The following is a 22,778-nucleotide window of genomic DNA, read 5'->3' as shown; positions in this document are numbered from 1 at the left end:
AAGAATGTTACTTTATCACGTCTTAAAACTACTTCGCGGGGGGTGGGCATCTGATCTATGATGCTTGGCGTCCCTATTAGAGGATTGCCTCGACGGCAATCCTCATGGTACATTCAACCGCTTGTGCTGTTATCATTAACAAGCCTCCACAGTTCATATTTTATTATCATTATGCAACATTTGGTTAGGTAAGAAGCGATTAGATTTTTCGCTGATTACATTAATGTACATATTTTAGGTGCAACTGAGCAGTCCGAAATTCGCAAAAAACACTGCTCCTGAACAGAAATTCCAGTATTGGCGCAGCAGCTTTAAGGTGCCTTCAGCAGTACGTTTCCTTTGGTTACCTTCTTGGCTTTATGAAAGAAAAAAGCTATATGATGATTGTTGTTATTTCCCAAGCTTCCAAGCCTCAATTTCATGAGCCATCCCCAATGAAATCTGAAATCGATCCTTCGAAGGCCGATGCCTTTACACATGCTCTCGCTGGAGGGGCTGGAGGAGCTCTCTCGATGGCACTGACATATCCGCTGGTCGCGATCACCACCCGGCTTCAGACGCAGACGAAAAGCTCGGAGACGGACAAGCTTACCGTAGCCGAGACTATAAGGGAAATTTACGAGAAGAACGGAATTCTAGGCTTTTTTGCGGGGCTTGAGAGCGCCGTTTTGGGGATGACCCTGTCGAATTTTGTTTACTACTACTGCTACGAGGCGTCTTCTAGGTGTCTAATGAGAGCCAGAAGGACACAGAGACTCAGTACCGCTGAGTCGATGTTGGTTGGGAGTATCGCAGGCTCTGTGAATGCAGTCATAGCCAACCCGCTGTGGGTTGCCAACACTAGAATGACCGTAGACAAAAGTGACCGCGGGGTACTCGCTACAATTGCAAACATTTCGAAAACCGAGGGCCTCAGCGCACTTTTTAGCGGTCTAAAGCCTGCACTTGTCTTAGTGATCAACCCTATAATTCAATACACAGTTTATGAACAGCTGAAAAACCGGGTGCTTGAGTCTCGACAAAAGCGTGTTTTGTCACCGTCATGGGCGTTTATTCTTGGTGCTTTAGGAAAACTGGCTGCTACTAGTTCAACGTATCCGTATGTGACAATGAAAGCGCGGATGCACCTATCGAAGAATGAAGGATCATCGCCCGCCGAAAATTCCAAATCGCTTCTATCTTTGATGGGCGAAATAATCAAAAGAGACGGTATCCTTGGCTTATACGGTGGAATTGGGGTCAAACTTATTCAAAGCATTCTCACAGCAGCATTTTTGTTCTTTTTCAAGGAGGGATTGGTTATCTGGAGCATAAAACTACTACGGTTACTACGTGCATTTAGCAGAAAACGCAAACTGTTGACAACCGCAAGAGCTCAGGGTTAAGTAGAAAACTTTAAGTAGTGATCTTTTGGCAATATGGATGACGGTGAGACAGAAGCAGCTGTTGCCGCGAGAGTTCGTTTTTAGTGTACGTCTATAAATTCGAAAGCGTCTCGTAGGTGTAGAAAACTACGGCATTGGCTGGAGCTGCTCTTATGAGTGTTATTCCGAGCCCGCGGTAGAGCCCTGCTGGTCCGTTTCTTGCCAGGATTCGTTTTGTGGCATTGACAATTCCAAGGTGTTCGGTCTGGGCAGTGGACTTGATAGTGTCAGCTGGGAAAACACTTGCGTTGAAAGCAACTCCCGCTGAGGCACCGGCAGTAAGGAGTTCCCAGGTTTGGTTCTCCGTATCATTTCTCTTATTGGCTAGGTACTGCTTGACGCTTTCATAGGTGGTAAACCATACCGCTCCACCTGCACATTCTCTGATAAATGTGCTCGATTGGCCTCGCCATAGTCCCGAGATGCCGTTTTGCGAGACGATATGCTTGACGGTAGGCCATACCTTAGAGTGACTGGTCTTGGAGTTCTTCAAATTCGAAACCTGCAACGTGCACTTGACAAGCTCAACGGGAGTGAGCACATAACTGGTACAAGCACCAGCAAACGCACCTGACCAGACAGTTAGCGAGAGCGGCGACAGCGATTCGTACTGCTTGAGAAAGTTCTGCGCCCTATTAAACGTCACAAATAATACTGCGTTCTCCAGCGCAGCGCCGACTAGCGGCGATGACACACCTTGATAAAAACCCTTTAGGAATCCCTCGTTTGCATAAGTATACTTTATACACGACCAGCTAGTGGGAAACAAGTGTGCGGGCTGTGTTTGTAACCGCACTTTGATTGTATCAAGGGGGTATTCAATGACCTTGCCCGCGGCTCCGGCAATGGAACCGTACAGGATGTCCTTTAATGCTTCTTGAATGTCCATGCGCGCTTTGCAAATTCCACGGAGGAGCCAGAACCATCCGATGAGCCAGAGTTCGAGCGCTTATGACTGATAAATGTCACATTCGCGTACACAGTGATGTCAATAAGTTCGATCTAAAATTTTCAGTGCGAAAAGAATTGCATGATTTATAACATCAGATGACTTTATAGTGTATCATTAATGACGAAATTCGTGTACGTTCAATATTACATCATCGTACTGAGTTCTACTGAGGATTGAACGGCCCTCGGTAGCTTTTGGTCCGATGATTAAGTAATCAGTTCAGGCGTTCCGAATAACTATGTACGAATGTTTGAGTAGAAAAATTCTCTTCGTAGATTCTGACCACTCATTTTTTTCATGACAATTTTTTTTTCACTTTGATGGAGGTCAATCTCTTCGCAGATTTTTCAAACTCTTCTCTCTTGCACTCTCTTTCTCTTCTTCTTAGTTGATCAAGCCTAAGGAATAGTCTGCATCGACCCGCTTAATTTGATTATTCTATTATCGTCAGGTAAACTCCTAACTTTGCTAAATTAGAAATATCCAGAAATGAAGTACTTGGCCGCTTATTTGTTGCTTGTTCAAGGTGGTAACGCCTCCCCATCCGCTGCTGACATCAAGAAGGTTGTTGAAGCCGTCGGTGTCGAGGCTGAGGACGCTAAGATCTCCGCTCTATTGTCTTCTTTCGAGGGCAAGGGCTCCATTGACGAGATCATCGCCGAGGGTAACACCAAGTTGGCTACCGTCCCAGCTGGTGGTGCTGCTGCTGCTGCTGGTGGTGCCGCTGCCGCTGGTGGCGCCGCCCCAGAGGCCGCTGAAGAGAAGGAGGAGGAAGCCAAGGAAGAGTCCGACGACGACATGGGTTTCGGTCTGTTCGATTAGAGCGATCTAGCTAGAGTTTGTAATTAGTATACTACTTCTGTTTAATCGACTTTCCCTTTTCTATTTCGAGGCAATGCTCTCAGCATAGTGACTATGCGGCGTAAGCTTTCGAGTTGCTCGCGCGGAAGCGCGCCTTTGGCCTTGAGCGCAGTTTCCGCCAACCGGCACGCTTCGTGGGCCTGAGTTGCCACATTGGACTCGTACTCTTGGAAATAGACATCTACGTTCTCCGCTCCATGTACATCTTTGACTGCACCTTGCAATTGTTGCCAGCTTCGGGCCTGTCGCTTCAATTTGGGCAGGTAGCGTTGCGCTTCGCGAATTGCCATGGCTTTTTCTCCCAGCGCGTGCCGCAGAGCATTATACTCTCTTAAGAGAGGCTCACCCTCTGAATCCTCCTCGTCGATGAGCGAAACGCGCGGCAGTTTCTCGACATCGTCTAGTAGCCGTTCAAGAGATATAAATCCACTGTCACCACCACTCTGAAGGTCGACGAGGTCTGATCCTATCTGTTCACGAGGAAGATCGCCGACGAGGGCCATGACGCGCTGGAGTTCGTCGCGCAGCAAAGCCTGCTCTTTGCTCAAGACTTGTGCCAGCACGTCGTCCTGATTTCGTGTGTTAAAGACTTCTTTCCGATGCAAGTCCAAGGCATGCTGTAGCGCCTTCGCGATTGTGTTCGAGACTTCGCGATGGAGCCCAGCATCTGAGGGAAGCTGCACCCTAGAATTACTCATGCGCTCGGTTTCATCTCTTATAAACTCTGCGTACTGGTTATAGGACATGGACGCACGTAAAAGACTTCAAGCACGATGAGCGACGAGCAACGTGTTTTAATTAGATGCGTGAGCTTGATTGCGCGTAACATCTTTGGCATTGTCGTATTTTATTATGGAGCCTGGCCAACAAAGAAAGTCAGCGAACATGCTATCAACTAGACTACGAGAAATTATTTGAGCAGCAATCTTGTTCCTTACTTCAAACTATTACCATGTAATGCTTAGCGTTTGCCCATATTTATGCTATGTGCTTCTCGAGACCTTGTTGGTACTTCAGTACTTTTACTAAAACTCTCCTCATTTCTAATGATCCCTGTAACCTCTGATAGTCCATACTATCTTTGGCGGCTCCCCTTGGAGGGCTTTACGAACCTGTTCTCGTCTTCCTGATGCGCCTTCTCTTAACAGCTTGCTGCCTCTTTACTATTAGTCGTATCTTCGATCCCTCCACGAAATTCATGTGAGCGAACGAAGTTGAGGGATCTGTGTCCATCACCGCTTTAATTTCCACTCGTTTCTGTGTTTCTATTGTAATCTCCTCTCGGTTTCCCGTTTTGGAGACTCTCTTTTCCTTCTGATTGTGTTTTGTTACTCTCTCTTTCTGAGCGTTAGGCTGTTTTATACTCACTGATTGAGATGCTATGGGAGCTGTTGTTCTTGCAGACTGTTTTCTCTCCGAATAATCTCTACTATAATATCCTGACTTGTTGCAATTGAGACACACTTTAGGGTTTTCCGTGTTCTTACGGGATCCTATCCCTTGGATTTGGTAGTTCCCGTTGTGTCGCCGACTTTTCCATCGATTGGTATTGTTTTCATTGCTTCCGGTGGAATTCTTGCTTACACTCCTTTTGAACTCAAAGGTAAATCTCGCTGTCCCTTGACTTTTACTGGACTCATCGGTCAATCCCCATAGGTTTGCTAGTTATTTAGACTCTAGTATAGTGTCAGGATTGTTTCTACACACATAATCTCTGGCACCCGCTTTTAACCCTTGAGCATACTACAATAACTGTGTCTCTGTGTCAGGGCGAGTTTTCTCAGGAAACCGTTTTACATGGTTCCTGAATTTAGCGTTATACTCAGTGAGGGAACCACTTTGCCTTCGGTTTATAATCTGGGACCGAAGATAGAACTTCGAGACAGTACAACCACAGTAGTCCTGTAAGGGGGCTGTTATTTGCTCGTACGTAGTCTCGTTGATATCATTTGTCTCTACAAATTCATCACACCAACCAATAGCACTTCCTCTCAACCTACCTATAAATTCTCTCACTTTTTATTGTCCTCCTCGATCGCTTTGCTAACGAACCATTGTCTCAGAGCTCCTAGAAATTCAGAAAGTTCGCTAATGCCGTCTATTCTCCTAAACATGGGGCCACTTCCCGTTAATATATCCGCATCTCTTTCCATAGTAATAGTTACCGCGGCGGCGCTGCCAGGTGTCGTATCTTATTATGAAGCTCCAGATAGTATAAAGTTGGCGATTCGTCGGCTCGATATGATTATGGATATGATTATGGATGTTCTCCCCAAAAGATCCCTGTTCTTCCTTCTCCTACTGAATCTAATGTTAGGCATGGAGCCTAGTAGTACATATAGTTATAGATCTAGATACTTATAGCAAGCCTCTTTATCTCAGGTTTTCCTCGCCATCTCCGGTATTGTTCCCGCAGCGTCTCGAATCTACCTCTGGCTATTACTGTACCCTAATACGATTTGTCGCATGTTATTATGAGCTTCTGGGTTATGATGAAGTTGGCGGTTAATAGCCTCTATAAAGTCGCGATTATTCTTCTATCCAAGGATGCCTCCTTCCTTTCTTCTACTTAATCTCATACTGAGCCTTGGATGCAGTAGTACTTATAGTTATAGATCCGGAGACCTAGAGCAAGCCTCATTATCTCTAGTGTTCCTCATTATCTCTGATGTTGTTCCTTCGTTGTCTCAGAATATCCTTGTTCCATTATTGTTTTATGACACAATTCGAACAATAACAAATAGTACGTATAGACGTGTTACGCACATCCTAACATCCAAGATCCGCGATAGTTTAGTGGCTAGAATTCGAGCTTGTCGCGCTCGGGACCGGGGTTCGATTCCCCGTCGCGGAGAATTTTTTTGCTTGCAGGGTATATCTCTTTGGTCTTCAAGTAGATCTTTCCCAGGTTCGATCGGTAAGTTGATTCTACTACGAGGACTTTGCTGTCTGCTTGGGGTAGTTTTTTGAAAGCAATATATATTGATGATCGTCGAGAAAAAGCTACTGACGGCGGCGCTAGGTAAGTACATATGATCTGGTAAGGGCACTTTTCAGCTTGTATGTTGAAGTCATTTATCTGGTGCGTTACCTCCCTTCAATTTTGGCATAAGAACTGGCATGCTTAGTTATGGCAAACACCTTTCGACGGAACCAACGGTCAATTTTGCTTGCCAAGGCATTAGGCTTGAAGAAAACAAAGCTCCTCTCACTGAAGCGAGCATGAAGAGCTTTGGTGCTTCATCCATGCTCGACCTCATGGATGGCTTTGCCCTCTTTTACTTAATTTTTATCGCCCTCCGACGTCACAATCACGATTAATTATTGGCGGCTATTTTTCAAATATTCATAAACATAACAAAAGCATTAATATAAGAATCCACGTGAAAAACGTCAAGAAACCAGCAGCACCTTATGATTTAAAAACTGCAAGGAAAGAATAGTTAAAATTCTGAAGTTTAGGAAAGCGATCCTAACCACCTTCTTCGCCGCTCTTGCAGCGTCTGGCTCTTCGCATTAAGATGCCCAAGGTTGATATTCCACGTTAATCAACACTGATTACAGAACTTGTTTCGCCGATCTAATGCCTGAGACAGGCTTCTTGCGTCGCGAACGAAGCTTTAGGATGTGTGGCTCTCTGCAGCCAGTGATTAGTGTTATGTATATTATATGAAACTCGGCAACAAGAAAACGCGCCGCTAGACTGTAGGGGCGTTGGGCATATAGTACGCCCGGATAGGGAAATAACTGTTGCTGGGGTCCGCGATACCGCTGTACAGAGAATACCAGCCGCATACACTGCTGAGGATGCCGAAATAGCCTGCCGCCTTAGTGACATTCTCGCTCGAAACGAAAGCGCCGATGGTCAACATCAGGAAGGTCAGTTCAAGGAAGAAGAACAACAGGAACAGGCCCCAGGTACTCTTGAGCGTACACATGAGCATGAGGAATGTGAAGACGGTCCAGCCAGCCAGGAAAAAGCCCATCGCGTTCGCCATCATCTCCGGTTCGTCCGCGTACGACGCCAGGATCCCGAACTGGTCCATTACCAGCGCGCCGTAGCTGATCCAGAAGCCGCCGAACGATCCGAACACGGTCATTGCGTACGTGTTGCCGATCGGGTAGCACAGCAGCCCGGCGAACAGCTCGATGCACCCGCCGAAGAACAGGCTCGCGGTGATGACGATGTTGCCGTTCGTTACCCCGCGGACCTGCGCGTTGAGCAGCGACAGCACGAGAGCGCAGTACGAGAAAGACGCGAGCCCCAGGGGCACCGGGTTCGCGAGGTTCGTGGGAGGGCGCGGGTGGATGCCCGGGTTCAGCTCGCCCGCGAACGCGTTCGCGAGCTCCGCGCGCCGGTATGTGCGGTCGCCCAGGTGGACGAAGTCGCCGTCCACGGACACCGCGTGGACGAGCCGTCCGCTCAGCGCGTCGCGGGCGTCGAGCCCGCCGCGCGCGCCGCCGCGCGCGCCGGGCACGGCCTCCTCGTAGCTGGCCTGTGTTGGGCCCTTTTCCAGGTCCATCTCGCGTGATACAGAGTCGCTAACCATGTCTGTGCGTGTGTATGTGTGTGGGGTGTGGGTGTGAGCCTGCGAGCGTGAACGTGTGCTAAAAGTTCAGAAGTTTCACCGGTAGTCTAGTCCTGCGCGTGCGCGTGTGAGTGTGAGTATCTCGCTGACTTCTTCTGCAACTCTGCTCTCTACGCCCTCTGCTCATCGCCCGCCGCCGCCGCCTGCCACTTTATACTCTTCTCGCGCCCCCGCTCGTTTCGGCTGCTTGTCGCTGTCTCCTCTTCTGGCCCGGCCACGGCTCTTTGTCGCGTCTGCGCGGTCCCTGCATTCGTGCGTAGTTCTGCCATCGCGGACGCTACTCTTAGTACTAGCTCCCGCGGCCGCCACTGAGCCTGCTCCGCCTGGTATCGGACTTCCTCGGCGCGCCGTGGCTGACCACGGTGTTTTTCATGCACGCGTATTATGGTTCGATGGCGAAAACATTCCACAGCATACAATGGGGCGAGAAAAAGCGGAGCGCAGGCGGAGCCCGTTCTGGGCGCCGAGAACGTTAGCAAGGCGTCACGCGGGGTTCCGGGGCCCAATGGAGACGGCGGCAAACGCCAGCGGCGGAGCGCTGAGGTATGGAAGGTGGGCAGAGCGCGGGGGCGGAGACTCGAACGGCGGCGGTGGCGGCGGCGTTTCAGCGGCAGCGACGGTGAGGGGCTCTTCAAGGGCCAGCGGCATACAGGGAGATTATCGGAAGTTCGGCGTGGCGCGCTGGTGCGTTGCCAGGGCGACGGGAGAAACGGAAGAGATGGTCTCATTTTTGGGCGGGTGATGGGGCGGGAAACGCCTAGGCAGGGGCGCAGGGGTGCGAGGATGTGAGGGTGTGAGGTGTAGGTGAGGAGCGAGCGAGTAAGCGAAGGGGTGAAGAGGTGAACGAGTGAAGAAGCGAAGCGCGAGCAGGTCATGTGACGAGGAGGAGTCACGCGATGCGGCGGACGGCGGGTGAGGGCTGGACGCGTGCAGAGTGAGTAGCGTAGAGAATGGGTAGCGTAGAGAATGAGTAGCGTAGAGAATGAGTAGCGTAGAGAGTGAGGAAAGCACGGAGCGACGCGCGTGTATAGTGATACGGGCAAGAGCCCCGGGAGCTGTCAAGCCAGGCGCGTTTCCCCGCCAGCGCTACCATGATATGTTTGAGGGCGCGACGCGAAAAGCCTGCGGCAGGCCGTGCAACGCGAGCTCACGTGATATATACATTATGTAAGCAATGCGCGCACGGGGTACGGCGCATCGCCCTCACCGCTTCTTCTCGAAGCCGCGCTCCAGCAGCTCGATGATCTCCGACAGGTCATGCACGGACGCATCGATCAGGTCGGCCCGCGACTCCAGCAGGCCGCCGTTCGTAGCACTGCGCACCAGGATCGTCCCCGCGCCAGCGGCCGCCCCGCACTCCACGTCGTCGTACGAGTCTCCCACCATGACCATGTTCTCCGGCGCGATGCCCAGCTGCTCCGAGATATGCAGCAGCGGCGCGGGGTCGGGCTTTGTGGGGCGGAAGTCGCGCGTCAGGATGTGCGCGAATCGCTGGTGCTCATCCGGCACAAAGCTCGCGATCAGGTGCCGCACCGGCTTTATCAGGTTCCGCGTGCAGATGCTCGTGCTAATCTCGTGCGCCGTCAGGTACTCCAGCAACGGCAGCAGCCCGGGCTGCGGCTGCATCTCCGCCATCGCGCGGGCCTCAACGGCCTTCAGCTGCTCGTTCGCGTCGTCCTTCAGCTGCTTCGAGGGCAGCTGGTCCACGAACGTCAAGATGTCCATCTTGGGGTCTGTTAGCCCTATCGCCTCACGCATGGCGCCTGTAGTGTTGCTTTAGCGTTAGTGTCTTGCTCCCGCAGGGCACCGGCTCGCCTTATCTCTTCAACGTACCAAACATCCAAGGCTGCGGAATTGACAACGTCCCGTCCATGTCGAACACAATAGCCTTGACCGCGATGTGTGACTTCGCGGTCGGCCGCAGTTTCATCAGTTGAGCCATGTTTCTTGAAGCTTATCGCGCTCTGATCGCGTGTCGTTAGGCCCATCGAGCAGCGTTGATCTTGCCTTTTTTTATATAGGGGAAATCAAACCAATAATTTGTTCAGTCAACGAAAACCAAAGTCTCTGCCACGCGGACACACAGCACCTCAGCACACCCGCCTTTAACGCCGACGATACGCCGAGCCAGATGTCGTCCGCAGTAGCGTACGACCCCTACGACGATATAGACAACAATCCGTTTTCGGAGCCCGAGGCAAACCCTCAACGTAGCGTCTCACCCGACCTGCGCGCTCCTGATGACACGCACCCCTCCATAGGAGCCCAGGAGGCTACACAAGGCAACACGGATTCGCATGCAGGCGCACAACCTGAGCCAGAGCAAGGCATGACAACAGCGCAGCATGGGAACCCACCAGGCGACTTTCCAGAGGCCTCTACAACTGCGGCCGCTGCCGAAGGCGCCGATGCTCTGCTACCCGAGCGTAGAAGCAGCAAGTTCCAGCTGGTCGTCAAAGTTACCGGCCTGGAGCGTGTGGGCTCTTTCACCAACAAAAAGGAGAACCCCACCGTCAAGTTCGATGTCTCCACCAACCTCCCAACGTTTCGCAAGCAGCAGCATCGCAGCTTGAAAAAGACCTTTACCGAATTTCGGAACTTGCGTAAGTTCCTGTATGGGTTAATCTCTGGGACTTTCGTGCCTGCGCTACCATCACCAAGTACCAACTATGGGATCAGCAACTCCGAGGACTACTGCAAGACCGTGAGCAACATGCAGGAGTGGTTCGATCGCATTGCGGTCGACCCCTTCATTCTGCGAAGCGAAGAGCTGGCCTTTTTCATCGAGAGCGACTTTGACACTTACACGCCCGTTGGCAAGACTAAGCTGCCCCTCTCGGGGCTGAAACGCAAAACCCTAAAGCAGCTGGCGCCTCCCTTCGATGAGTGCCTCGAACTCGCCGAGTTTCGGCCGCTTGTCAAGTCTGTCCATCATCTAAGCCAGGATATCCAGACAAAGCTGCTCAAGCTGTGCAAACTGCGCAAATCACTGTCCCACGATGAGAATTCGATTGGACAAGGCTTCAAGGAGCTCTGCATGGACCAGTCTCAGTCCCATAGCAAATTCTACAACAAGTTCGGCAAGACCCTCTCCGCAGTCGGCGACATCGATAGCGTGATGGCGACCCTCGACATTGCCACGCTCTACGACGGACTCGAATGGCTGGTTCAGGAAACCTACTCAGTCAAAGAAGCCCTCACCAACCGCCACTTCCTAATGCGTGATCTTCTGCAGGCGCAGCAGACGTCTAGCTCTCGACAAGAGCAGGCTCGCAAGCTGCGCGCTAGGCGCGATGTGAGCCCGCTCAAAGTAGACGAGGCCATCCGCGCTCTGAAGGCTGCCACTACCGCCGAGCACACGCTCACCCTTAAGCTACGCCGCGTCACAGCCAATATGCTACTGGAGAAACAGAGATGGCTTGAATGGTGCGACCACCAGTTGCAGACAAGCATAAAAGAATACACTCTCCGAAAGATTGAATACGAGCGCAAGAAGCTGTCTCTGCTGGAACGTATCCGGGCAGACGTACGAGCCGCAGACGAGGCCGGCGGGCTCTCGAGGCTGGGACGCGGTGCGCGCCTGAGCGCGAGCGGTGTGAGCCCATCCCAGACTGCTCAGGGCGATAGCTGGACAAGTGACCCAAGGTCACGTGCGTTCGAGCCTTCCGTGTTGCGCACCGAGTTTGACGCAAGCCTCGAGTCAGACACACGCGACGTACACGACACGCATCCAGAAGACCAGCACGCGCTTGACGCGCGGAGCGCCGCATCCCTTCTCGGAACAAGCAGCTTCTAAGCCGCTTCCCTGCCTATCTGGAAACATATGCATGCAAAGACTCACTTCTTCGTACCGAATGACAAAGGAACGAGTGACCGCAGGCGCTAAGTTGCAGCACGCTGCCTGCAAGCGGCGGCGAATCACGAGCTCCAAGATATCCAGCTACTCTCTCGGACAAACCCGTGTTTGTGCCAGCCCGCGCATCTTTCCCTCACCATGCACTTCTGCCACGTGCTCTCATCATTGGCAGCCGTACAGGAGTAGGAACGTGCGTTTCGTATACAGTTACCTCATCACTAGCTCATCGCCGAGCCGCTTTCCGCAGACGGGCTCCGAGTAGAGGCGCCCGAACCCGTCCAAGGATGCCTAAAGTCTTCATAACGATCTGTGTATACACTGGGATCCTTGGATGGCCTGATCTCCTGTTTTTGGGCACCTGTCCTCATATTTACCCTGCTGGAGAACGGGTCGCTGTAGTGGGAGGCCACAGGCTCTCTAGTTGGCCCGGCGTAGGTGATAGTCCGGATTGGTCTGAAATGTTCGCGCGAAGAGCTTATGTGCGCGCTTAGATACGCAAGTACGGAGATTTCCCTATAGGGAAATTTCTTGAAAATTTTTTACGCCTTTCCAACATGCAACGCTGGCCACGCAATTTTTTCAGGGAATGGTTTTTAAAGGTCATCTCCTGGACGTACCAGGCCCGGTAGGATATTTTGTTTAAAAGATTTTAGATCCTTCACAAGGTTGTTGTGCTTGAACACTAGAGTCTCCAGTCGCTAAGCCTCAAGAAATAAATCAACAGCCATGGTTGCTTTCACTGTTGACCAGATGCGGTCCTTGATGGACAAGGTTACCAATGTGCGTAACATGTCGGTTATTGCACACGTCGACCACGGTAAGTCGACTTTGACTGACTCTTTGGTTCAAAGAGCCGGTATCATCTCTGCCGCCAAGGCCGGTGAAGCTCGTTTCACCGACACCAGAAAGGATGAGCAGGAGAGAGGTATCACCATCAAGTCCACCGCTATCTCTTTGTACTCTGAGATGACTGAGGACGATGTCAAGGACATCAAGCAGAAGACCATCGGTAACTCTTTCTTGATCAACTTGATCGACTCGCCAGGTCACGTTGACTTCTCTTCCGAAGTCACCGCCGCTTTGCGTGTCACTGACGGTGCTTTGGTCGTCGTCGACACCGTCGAGGGTGTCTGTGTCCAGACCGAGACTGTCCTGAGACAAGCTTTGGGTGAGAGAATCAAGCCTGTTGTTGTCATCAACAAGGTCGACAGAGCTTTGTTGGAGCTGCAAGTCACCAAGGAGGACTTGTACCAGTCTTTCTCCAGAACCGTTGAGTCCGTCAACGTCATCGTCTCCACCTACGCCGACGAGGTTTTGGGTGACGTTCAAGTCTTCCCACAACAGGGTACCGTTGCCTTCGGTTCCGGTTTGCACGGTTGGGCTTTCACCATCCGTCAGTTCGCCAACAGATACTCCAAGAAGTTCGGTGTCGACAGACAAAAGATGATGGACAGATTGTGGGGTGACTCTTACTTTAACCCAAAGACCAAGAAGTGGACTAACAAGGAGGTTGACGCCGATGGCAAGCCATTGGAGAGAGCTTTCAACATGTTCGTCTTGGACCCTATCTTCAGACTGTTCGCTGCCATCATGAACTTCAAGAAGGACGAGATCCCAGTCTTGTTGGAGAAGTTGGAGATCAACTTGAAGGGTGACGAGAAGGACTTGGAGGGTAAGGCCTTGTTGAAGGTCGTTATGAGAAAGTTCTTGCCAGCTGCGGACGCTTTGTTGGAAATGATTGTCATGCACTTGCCATCCCCAGTCACTGCCCAAAACTACAGAGCTGAGCAATTGTACGAAGGTCCTTCCGACGACCCAGCTTGTGTTGCCATCAAGAACTGTGACCCAACCTCTGACTTGATGTTGTACGTCTCCAAGATGGTTCCTACCTCGGACAAGGGTAGATTCTACGCTTTCGGTAGAGTTTTCGCCGGTACTGTTAAGTCCGGTCAAAAGATCAGAATTCAAGGTCCAAACTACGTTCCAGGTAAGAAGGACGACTTGTTCTTGAAGGCTGTCCAGAGAGTTGTCCTGATGATGGGTAGATTCGTCGAGCCAATCGACGACTGTCCAGCTGGTAACATTGTCGGTCTAGTCGGTATCGACCAGTTCTTGCTGAAGACCGGTACTTTGACCACCTACGAGTCCGCTCACAACATGAAGGTCATGAAGTTCTCTGTCTCTCCAGTTGTGCAAGTCGCCGTCGAGGTCAAGAACGCCAACGACTTGCCAAAGCTGGTCGAAGGTCTAAAGAGACTGTCTAAGTCTGACCCATGTGTCTTGTGTTACATGTCTGAGTCTGGTGAGCACATTGTCGCCGGTACTGGTGAGTTGCACTTGGAAATCTGTTTGTCCGACTTGGAGAACGACCACGCTGGTATTCCATTGAAGATCTCTCCTCCTGTCGTTGCTTACAGAGAGACTGTTGAGGGTGAGTCTTCTCAAGTCGCTCTATCCAAATCTCCAAACAAGCACAACAGAATTTACTTGAAGGCCGAGCCAATGGACGAGGAGTGCTCTCTGGCCATTGAGGACGGTAAGATCAACCCAAGAGATGACTTCAAGGCCCGTGCTAGAGTTATGGCTGACGAGTACGGCTGGGATGTCACTGACGCCAGAAAGATCTGGTGTTTCGGTCCAGACGGTAACGGTCCAAACGTTGTCGTTGACCAGACTAAGGCTGTTCAATACCTGCACGAAATCAAGGACTCTGTTGTCGCCGCCTTCCAGTGGGCTTCTAAGGAGGGTCCTATCTTCGGTGAGCAAATGCGTTCCGTCAGAGTTAACATCTTGGATGTTACCCTGCACGCTGATGCTATTCACAGAGGTGGTGGTCAAATCATCCCAACCATGAGAAGAGCCACTTACGCCGGTTTCTTGTTGGCCGAGCCAAAGATCCAGGAGCCTGTCTTCTTGGTCGAGATTCAATGTCCAGAGCAAGCCGTCGGTGGTATCTACTCCGTCTTGAACAAGAAGAGAGGTCAAGTCGTCTCTGAGGAGCAAAGACCTGGTACTCCATTGTTCACTGTCAAGGCTTACTTGCCAGTTAACGAGTCTTTCGGTTTCACTGGTCAATTGAGACAAGCCACTGGTGGTCAAGCTTTCCCACAGATGGTGTTCGACCACTGGGCCACTTTGAGTGCTGACCCATTGGACCCATCTTCCAAGGCTGGTGAGATTGTTGCTGCTGCCCGTAAGAGACACGGTATGAAGGAGGAAGTCCCAGGCTGGCAAGAGTACTACGACAAGTTGTAAGAAGCCCAGTGTTATGCAATTTAGTCGTTCGGAAACATTGCGGATTTTTATATTTCTAATGTCAATTCCATCTCTAGTAATGTTTGTAGATTTTTGTCCCTCATCTAAGTATATGTGAAATAAAGGATTACAATATTTAAAAAGACCTGTTTATATCAAAGTGTTATTGAGTTTTTATTGACACGGCGTGCCTTTTGTTATTGTCGATCACCTAAAGAGTGTATATTACATAATACAAACTTGGTTATGAAGTTTGTTAACTTTTGTTAGGTTTTATTCAAATCTGTTTTTAACTTTTGAGTCGAGAAATTGATGGCTTTACAAGCGCCAAAGCGGCCTGAAATTGGTCTGTTCTAATTTAATGTCTCTTCCTACAGATCTCAAACCTCTTTACGTGGAATGGCTAGAGAAAGAGGTGGCTAGCGTCTCACTTAAAAGTGATAAGCTGGCAACCGTTTATGTGAAGGCGCTTGAGAACTTGCGATCATATGAGCTTCCAATTGTCCATCCTAATGGCCTTCTTGCGGTTAAAGGAATTGGAAATAGGATCAAGAATATTTTGAAGGATTATTTAGCCAAGTACTGCAAGGAGACCGGCTTCAATTTTCCTGAAGATCCTGTTTTACAAACTGAGAACCTCGAGAGTAGGAAAAGGATCAAAATACGAACTCAGGGAGGTGAATCTCCCGAAAGTGGAAGCCCTAAGAAAAAAAGAAGATATGTGCCTAAGCGGCGATCAGGAGCATATGCCATCTTGCTAGGGCTTCTTGAAAGTAATCCGCCTCGAGTTGGATCTTCCAAGAACGAGATAGTGTCGGTAGCTCACAAATACTGTGACCATAGCTTCCTGCCGAATCCATCCACCAGGGACTTTCATAGTGGATGGTCGGCCATCAAGACTCTTCTCGCTCGTGAGCTAGTTGTGGAAGAAGGTAGGCCTAAACGATATTTGCTAACAAAAGAAGGTGAAGAAATGGCCCACACTTTAAAGCGCACTGATGGCATCATTTTTGAGGATGAAGAAACATATCAAAGGAGGTTCAGGCCATCAGCTCTAGAAGCGCAACAACAAGACGAATCGAACGAAGGCGAAGTAACTGCCGATTACAGTGAGCTTATAGAATCCGCAAGGCTTCCGGCTTCAAAAGGTCTTAGTTTATCACAAGACCCCCAGAAGACCCCAGAACCTTCGACACTTGCTTTCAAAACACACTCCTTGTCTGGCAACCCACTATTGCTACCACCAGATGACATTCCAAACCCGAGAAGCCGGAGTCCGCTGCGAGGAACAAGCGACAACATTATAAGGGCTAGATGGAATGACATCAGTTATGAGCTTTGGGATCCCGCAACATATGATATAATTTTGATAATTGACCATCGTGAAGTCAAATCAAAAGGTGACCGTGAATTTTTTGCAAATCAGTTGAAAGAAAAAGGTGTTGCAGTTGAAGTACGATCGCTTTCGCTTAGTGACATGGTTTGGATTGCAAAACACAAAGTCACCAAAAGAGAATGCGTTTTGAATTTTATGCTTGAAAGGAAAAGGCTAGATGATTTCGCCATGAGTATAATGGACAACAGGTTTGTTGAACAAAAAAACAGATTAAAAAAAACAGGTTGCAAGAACATATACTATTTGGTTGAGGAGACAACAAGCGATACTGCCATTCGAATGGCGGAGGCTATACGCACCGCAGTCTGGATCACTGTGATTTACAATGATTTTCATGTCAAACGTACTAAGAACTCCGATGATACAGTTGCGTGGCTACTGAACATGACGGAGGTAATCAAAAATTACTATGCTCAAATTTCCATTCTTGTTCTAAGCCCAAGAGAACTTAAAAATCAAGATGACTATCGCAATTCCTTGGATTTATTTCGTAAACAGTTTGAACGTACTGGGCTGCTTGAGTGTTGTCAAAGGTTTGATTGCTTCCAAGAAATAATGGAAAAGAAGTCTTTGATGACAGTAAAGGAGTTATACTTAAGAGCTCTGATGGTCAACAAAGGTGTTTCCCTGGAAAAGGCTATCTCCATTCAGTCTAAGTTCCCTACTCTCAAGATTTTGCTTGAAGCATATCGTAAATGCAAGTCCGAAGAATATGCAAAAAGTTTAATAGCAGATGCACTGAAAAATGAGCCCGGTACAAGAAAAGTGGGCAAGGCATTGTCTGAAACTTTATGGAAAACCTTTGGCCGGCTTTGATGCTCTATATAATATGCTACTTAGTGATACTTTCTGTAAACGTAATGAATGTCGACGCCCTCCTCAAATATTTGACCGATCTCTTCAAGAGAAAGACCCTTGACTTCCGGATAACAAAAACATACAAATAGCCAAGATACTGTGGTTATTGCTGCGAATATAAGCATACTTGCTTGACTGCCAACAAAGGTCATTGTAGAAAGAAACGATATTGAAATGCCAAAGTTGGTGAGCCAATTCGTGCAAGCGATAACAGAGGCACCTAATGACCGCTGATTAAGCGGTAAAAATTCGACACTCAGCCATGGAATAGACCCTAAACCGGACGCATAGCCAGCTACGTATACCAGAAGGGATGCTAGAAAGAGGGCTGGATTGCCGTATTGCAGCCCTACGCTACCCACAATTAAACCCAAAGCCATTATCCAAATTGTGTACAGGAGTGTATTTCTCCGACCCCAACGGTCAACTGCCTGCATTGCAACGCCTGTGAAAATGAAATTGACAGCTGCAATAGCAATTGCAGGCAAAAGAGGGTTGCTGACACCTATTCGGGCGAGGATGACTGGCGAGTAGTAAATAAAGGCATTAAATCCAGTGGCCTGCTGGAAAAACATCAGAATACACCCCACAAAAAGTGCTCGGCGCGTCCGAGGTTCCATTTTGTGTTTTTTTGAAGAGACGGGTCTCTGAACACTCCTATTACTAGGTGGAATACTCCGTGCATGCGAAGCATAATCTAGCGACGAGTTTGAGCTGAGCCTTTTGTTAATACCTGGCGCTCTACTAATAAAAGGCTGGCTTTCGTCCTGGTAGCATCGCAGCTTGGTCAAATCGCGAACCATTTTGAGTAGCTTGTTGGATATCTCCAGATCCGAGGCATCTGCATATATGACCTCGAGTGCTTCCCGCGCTAACTGGGGCTTGTCACCAAGGAGCAGCCACCTTGGGGACTCCGGGATAAACTTTAGGAGGCACATTAACACAATTGCCGGAATGGCGCTCAGCCCAAATAAATATCTCCAAGAATGAGGTTTCCCGCTCAGTATCCAGGCAACCACACATGCAATAAGTTGTCCTCCTGTTATTGCACTAGAGTTAATTGTCATCACAGATCCCCTTACGGAGCTTGGCGATACTTCACTTAGATACACAGGTACGCATTGCGCTGCAATACCTACTGCAACGCCCACAACGAGACGGCCGGTAACTAGGGTAAAAAGGCTGGTGGAGAGAGCCATTATGACAGCCGAAATGCAGAAAATTATCGAACATAGCGCAAGGGCGATTTTGCGCCCCAGATAATCAGCAGTTGGAAATGCCACAATAGACCCGAGAACGGAACCAATGCCTGTAATGCCCGTAATAAGCTCTTTATTGAAATCACCTAAATTGTCAAGCCCAAGGTCCTGAGGCCTCAGTCCCAGCAATACCCCAGCGATTACACCAGTATCATACCCGAAGAGAAGCCCGCCAATTGAAGCTACTAAATAAATCTTTACGGTCTTGCAATTCAAAGGGTATCGCCGATGGTCTATGTCTTTGGCCGTCGTATCAGTCAGCTGGGAATAAGCAGAATAGAGGTCAGAGTACACTTCATCATCCTCAGTACTACTAGGACCTTCTGTTGCCATTCTTTGCTCTTGTGATTCAAGCTGTGTCAGCAATTCCGACAGTTCTTAATTTTCCAGGAACAATTTAACAAAAAGCGTAGTGTGATTATAGTGACGCTAACGGGATGCCAGTAGGAAAAGTTTAGACCCAGACCTCATTATAAACTACGGGGCCACACGTTTTGAAGCATCTCCCAGACCTGCGTTTCTGGTTAGTTCGAGGAACTTCTCCAGTGCCGCGCTGCGTGGAAAGGGTGACCTGACTACGTGAAGTGACTGTAAACTACCTGAATATAGTTCGAGCACTAACTAGTAAATGCTTATAACAAGGAGGCTCCATTAATCGCAAACTCGGAGCCTCCTCGTAGTGTTAGAGTCTTGAGACCATTTAAAGTTTCTTGTCATCTCATCAGCTTGATTCGACTGGAGAAAAATAGAATTTAATCTAAAAGGGGCTTTCCAATTCAATAACAGTAGGAAAAGAGCAAGTTCACAGAGTATCGCAAACAGTGTAGGAGGTTCATTATGAGTTTCAAAGGGCTCACCAAGGCGGTGACAAGAGCACCTCAAAATTTTAGACAAAAGTTCAATATGGGACAGCAAACTGAGGATGCTGTTTATGAAGACGCAGAAAGACGGTTCAAGGAGCTCGAAACTGAAACCAAAAAACTGAGTGACGAGTCAAAGAGATACTTCTCCGCGGTAAACGGCATGCTTAACCACCAGATTGGCTTTGCGAAAGCCATGGAAGAAATCTTCAAGCCTATCAGCGGAAAAATAAGTGATCCCAACGCATCCATTCCTGAGGATAATCCTGAGGGTATTGAGGCTAGCGAACAGTATCGTACCCTAGTTGCCGAACTGCAGGCAACTCTAAAACCTGATTTGTCGCTAATTGAGGAGAAAATCGTAAAACCATCTCAAGAGCTGTTGAAAGTTATTGACTACATCCGTAAAATGGCTACAAAGAGGAACCACAAGAAACTGGATCTTGACCGCCACTTAAACACCTACTCCAAGTATGAAAACAAGAAGGAGCCCACCCCCAAAGACGAGGAGAAATTGTATAAGGCACAAGCCCAGATGGAAGTCGCTCAGCAGGAGTACGACTACTACAATGATATGTTAAAAACAGAGCTGCCTTTGTTGTTCCAGCTTGAAGCCGAGTTCGTGAAACCCCTGTTCGTGTCCTTCTACTACATGCAACTCAATATCTTTTACAGCTTGTACAACCGCATGCAAGACATGAAGATCCCGTACTTCGACCTCGATACTGACATTATGGAGGCCTTTGTTGCAAAGCGCGGCAACATCGAGGAGCAGACAGACTCCTTAACCATCACACGCTTTAGAGTCGGCTATGGAAAGGCTAAGCTCGAAATGACAAAGAAGCGGTACGGAGTGCAGTCTCCAACCAGTCCCGGCTCACCAGTATCTGCCCAGTCACCTGTTTTCGCGTCAACTCCTACGACTCCCTCGTTTGCGCAACCACAGCAGCAGCAGCAACAGTACGCCCCTCCTCCATACGGACAGCCTCAGGTTGCGGGAGCCCAGCAGCAATACCAGTACCCTGCGGAGAAAGCTTCCTACACTCCTCAACCCGCTTCCGCTTACACTGCATACACCCCCCCTACAACTGCTCCTGCTTCAGCCCCAGAAACGGTGACTGCCCTTTACGACTACCAGGCACAGGCGGAAGGTGACCTTACTTTCCCTGCGGGTGCCATCATTGAAGTGGTGGAGCGCACAAACGACACTAATGGCTGGTGGACGGGTCGCTACAATGGCTACCAGGGGGTTTTCCCAGGAAACTATGTTCAGCTCAACAAATGAAAACTGTTTTTTTTTTTCTATAATTGTCCGAACGTACTGTATCGGTGATTTTTTGGCCTAATTCAGTAAAATAGAGCTCTTAATGTAGTACCTGTGCGAAAAGCGGCATAGCACGCTGCCAGGCTTGGCAGATGGCTCGGTGACCCCTATAGAATTTGCGAAGCTCGTTCCTCGCAGTTCAAAAGTGCTTTGACTTAGATCGAGCGCACGTTGTGTCTAGATCACATGACTTATTTATAGCCTTGCTAAAAGTTTCGACTTCTAAATGTGTAATCTCAGCGGTGTATGAAGTCATCGACCGAGGTTCTAAGATATTATCCCCTGTAAACGGAGCTCTCAAACACAAAGTTCCGGGTTATTTTCGTGCTGCTTGGCCTGAGGTGATTAAGCGATGGATTTACAAGCACCCGGCCTTTCGCCGACGAAAAACCACTTAAGTCTTTGGTGGAAGCAGATCCGTAACAATCCGAAAAGCATGTCTAGCGACTCTCTTCCAGTTAACGACATCAAACCGTCTAGACCAGCCCTCATGCAACATTCGCGGTCTTTCAATCACTCAAGAAGGCCCGCATCTCCACCGAGCGACCCGAACTCGGAAGAATACAGGTCATACAGAGACTCGTTTCTCTCTAGCCAGCATCAGTTCATGGGTCAAGTGTTTGGTGTCCCGCTATCAGAATCATTGAAAGTTGCAAGTGCGGAAGTTATAGTGCAAAGTGAGCTCGTAAGCTTTGGCAGAATACCTATTCTCGTTGCAAAATGCGGGGCTTACTTGAAGTCTCAAGGTCTTAAAACTTCCGGAATTTTTAGGATAGCGGGTAACAGCAAGCGTGTAAAGGAGCTTCAATACATCTTCTCCTCCCCACCTAGCTATGGTACAAAATTAAGCGACTGGGATGGCTACACTGTACATGATGCCGCTTCAGTATTGAGGAGATATCTTAACAACTTGGAGGAGCCTTTGGTGCCTCTAAGTTTGTATGAACAGTTCAGAATGCCACTACAGAGCAGACCCCGAATTTTAAAGCATCTAGCGAACGCATCTCAGAGAGAAAAGAACGACCAAAGTGATCAGGAAAAACCAAAAAGAGAGGAGGTCGATGCAGAGGAGGCGCAGAGACTTAAAATGAAAGCAGTGCGACACAAGAAAAGGCTAACAAGAGATATAAAGGCAGCTTTGAAAGAATACGAAAGCCTTTTCTCGAGCCTTTCAGGCGACGCAAGGCAGCTGCTGATTTATCTGTTAGACCTCCTCAGTCTTTTTGCCCAGCAGTCAGACGTCAACTTGATGACTGCGCGAAATCTGGCAGCAATTTTTCAGCCATCAATAATGTCCCACCCGCAACATGACATGGATCCTAAGCAATACGAACTCTCAAGATATGTGGTTGAGTTTTTGATAGAATACTCATACAAGCTGCTACCTCACTTATTAAAAAACAGCAAAACTGCTCGGGATACTGCTAATGAAACACCGAAACTTAAGCAACCTACTTACGAAAAAGATAGAGAAGTTACAATACCGCAAACGGTTGTTTCACCAGATCCTGGAACTCCAAACGAAGAAGAGGCTGTTCTGCTGTCTCCTGTCACGCCCACAAGTCCCCGCCATAATCTGGAAAGCCAATCGCGCCTTACTCCCCCAAGCCCTTCGTTTTTAGAAAAACAAAATCATATACCCAGAGGCAGGCCTCACAGCAAGTCAATGAGTTATACGCTAAATCCCTCGGATGTTATTTCTGGTAGGCGAAATTCTCGTTTTCCATGGTTGAATCGGGCATTATCCAACGACACTGGCGACACAGGTACCGAAGAGGATTGTGAAGAGGAGGAAGAAGAAGACATCAACTCCCCATCAAGTATCCACTCTGGTTCCGTGCCGAAGCAAAATTTCCTGTCTCTACCGAAGCCAAGAATAAGAAGTATGAGTGGAAACAGCACTACTTCTGGTGGTATGCGGCCTTTATCTCAAATAATGAACCAGTCTATTGAAGAACTAACTTCATCATTGGGAATAAGGAGAAACAGCGGAACTGAGGGCTCACAGCCTGGCACCGATGAAGAGACTGAACATCATTCAAGGTCAAGATCGGCCAGACGAAATTCATGGTTTCAAAGGTTGAGAAGCCAGTCGCGGTCGGCAACCCGAACATGACGATTGTATTATTATTTGGGGTTTTCTG

At 48.9% G+C, this 22,778-nt stretch overlaps 14 protein-coding genes and 1 non-coding gene across 15 annotated transcripts, besides 1 other annotated feature; 9 read left to right on the top strand and 6 right to left on the bottom strand.

Annotated features, from left to right (window-relative positions):
• Positions 1–359: 359 nt before the first annotated feature.
• KLTH0F15422g (KLTH0F15422p) lies at positions 360–1,385 on the top strand (the record flags this gene model as incomplete). Its single annotated transcript, XM_002554809.1, has 1 exon — positions 360–1,385. The coding sequence occupies one exon, from the start codon at positions 360–362 to the stop codon at positions 1,383–1,385; it is 1,026 nt and encodes a 341-aa protein (XP_002554855.1).
• A 91-nt stretch (positions 1,386–1,476) lies between these two features.
• Positions 1,477–2,313, bottom strand: ORT1 (Ort1p; the record flags this gene model as incomplete). Its single annotated transcript, XM_002554808.1, has 1 exon — positions 1,477–2,313. The coding sequence occupies one exon, from the start codon at positions 2,311–2,313 to the stop codon at positions 1,477–1,479; it is 837 nt and encodes a 278-aa protein (XP_002554854.1).
• Positions 2,314–2,865: 552 nt separating this feature from the next.
• Positions 2,866–3,198, top strand: RPP2B (ribosomal protein P2; the record flags this gene model as incomplete). Its single annotated transcript, XM_002554807.1, has 1 exon — positions 2,866–3,198. One exon carries the CDS (start codon positions 2,866–2,868, stop codon positions 3,196–3,198), a length of 333 nt encoding a protein of 110 aa, XP_002554853.1.
• A 41-nt stretch (positions 3,199–3,239) lies between these two features.
• On the bottom strand, positions 3,240–3,983 carry NKP1 (Nkp1p; the record flags this gene model as incomplete). Its single annotated transcript, XM_002554806.1, has 1 exon — positions 3,240–3,983. The coding sequence occupies one exon, from the start codon at positions 3,981–3,983 to the stop codon at positions 3,240–3,242; it is 744 nt and encodes a 247-aa protein (XP_002554852.1).
• Positions 3,984–5,328: 1,345 nt separating this feature from the next.
• KLTH0F15334g (KLTH0F15334p) lies at positions 5,329–5,601 on the top strand (the record flags this gene model as incomplete). The annotated part of the gene is made up of 1 exon (XM_002554805.1): positions 5,329–5,601. One exon carries the CDS (start codon positions 5,329–5,331, stop codon positions 5,599–5,601), a length of 273 nt encoding a protein of 90 aa, XP_002554851.1.
• A 96-nt stretch (positions 5,602–5,697) lies between these two features.
• Positions 5,698–5,959: a long terminal repeat.
• Positions 5,960–6,019: 60 nt separating this feature from the next.
• On the top strand, positions 6,020–6,091 carry KLTH0F15290r. Its single transcript has one exon. It is a non-coding gene; the product is annotated as a tRNA-Asp (tRNA).
• Positions 6,092–6,935: 844 nt separating this feature from the next.
• Positions 6,936–7,787, bottom strand: ATO3 (putative ammonium permease ATO3; the record flags this gene model as incomplete). The annotated part of the gene is made up of 1 exon (XM_002554804.1): positions 6,936–7,787. The coding sequence occupies one exon, from the start codon at positions 7,785–7,787 to the stop codon at positions 6,936–6,938; it is 852 nt and encodes a 283-aa protein (XP_002554850.1).
• Positions 7,788–7,936: 149 nt separating this feature from the next.
• Positions 7,937–8,701, bottom strand: KLTH0F15246g (KLTH0F15246p; the record flags this gene model as incomplete). The annotated part of the gene is made up of 1 exon (XM_002554803.1): positions 7,937–8,701. The coding sequence occupies one exon, from the start codon at positions 8,699–8,701 to the stop codon at positions 7,937–7,939; it is 765 nt and encodes a 254-aa protein (XP_002554849.1).
• Positions 8,702–9,029: 328 nt separating this feature from the next.
• Positions 9,030–9,768, bottom strand: KLTH0F15224g (putative haloacid dehalogenase-like hydrolase; the record flags this gene model as incomplete). The annotated part of the gene is made up of 2 exons (XM_002554802.1): positions 9,030–9,589; positions 9,660–9,768. 2 exons carry the CDS (start codon positions 9,766–9,768, stop codon positions 9,030–9,032), a joined length of 669 nt encoding a protein of 222 aa, XP_002554848.1.
• A 189-nt stretch (positions 9,769–9,957) lies between these two features.
• Positions 9,958–11,622, top strand: VPS17 (retromer subunit VPS17; the record flags this gene model as incomplete). Its single annotated transcript, XM_002554801.1, has 1 exon — positions 9,958–11,622. The coding sequence occupies one exon, from the start codon at positions 9,958–9,960 to the stop codon at positions 11,620–11,622; it is 1,665 nt and encodes a 554-aa protein (XP_002554847.1).
• A 786-nt stretch (positions 11,623–12,408) lies between these two features.
• On the top strand, positions 12,409–14,937 carry EFT1 (elongation factor 2; the record flags this gene model as incomplete). Its single annotated transcript, XM_002554800.1, has 1 exon — positions 12,409–14,937. The coding sequence occupies one exon, from the start codon at positions 12,409–12,411 to the stop codon at positions 14,935–14,937; it is 2,529 nt and encodes an 842-aa protein (XP_002554846.1).
• Positions 14,938–15,298: 361 nt separating this feature from the next.
• Positions 15,299–17,149, top strand: MUS81 (Mus81p; the record flags this gene model as incomplete). Its single annotated transcript, XM_002554799.1, has 1 exon — positions 15,299–17,149. The coding sequence occupies one exon, from the start codon at positions 15,299–15,301 to the stop codon at positions 17,147–17,149; it is 1,851 nt and encodes a 616-aa protein (XP_002554845.1).
• A 20-nt stretch (positions 17,150–17,169) lies between these two features.
• Positions 17,170–18,783, bottom strand: CIN10 (Cin10p; the record flags this gene model as incomplete). Its single annotated transcript, XM_002554798.1, has 1 exon — positions 17,170–18,783. The coding sequence occupies one exon, from the start codon at positions 18,781–18,783 to the stop codon at positions 17,170–17,172; it is 1,614 nt and encodes a 537-aa protein (XP_002554844.1).
• A 504-nt stretch (positions 18,784–19,287) lies between these two features.
• On the top strand, positions 19,288–20,595 carry RVS167 (amphiphysin; the record flags this gene model as incomplete). The annotated part of the gene is made up of 1 exon (XM_002554797.1): positions 19,288–20,595. One exon carries the CDS (start codon positions 19,288–19,290, stop codon positions 20,593–20,595), a length of 1,308 nt encoding a protein of 435 aa, XP_002554843.1.
• A 391-nt stretch (positions 20,596–20,986) lies between these two features.
• KLTH0F15092g (KLTH0F15092p) lies at positions 20,987–22,750 on the top strand (the record flags this gene model as incomplete). Its single annotated transcript, XM_002554796.1, has 1 exon — positions 20,987–22,750. One exon carries the CDS (start codon positions 20,987–20,989, stop codon positions 22,748–22,750), a length of 1,764 nt encoding a protein of 587 aa, XP_002554842.1.
• Positions 22,751–22,778: the final 28 nt, after the last annotated feature.

This window comes from Lachancea thermotolerans (genome assembly GCF_000142805.1).
Source record: "Lachancea thermotolerans CBS 6340 chromosome F complete sequence".
Lineage (NCBI taxonomy): Eukaryota > Fungi > Ascomycota > Saccharomycetes > Saccharomycetales > Saccharomycetaceae > Lachancea > Lachancea thermotolerans.
Note: the sequence above shows the minus strand (reverse complement) of the source record. Positions and strands in the feature narration are given on the sequence as shown.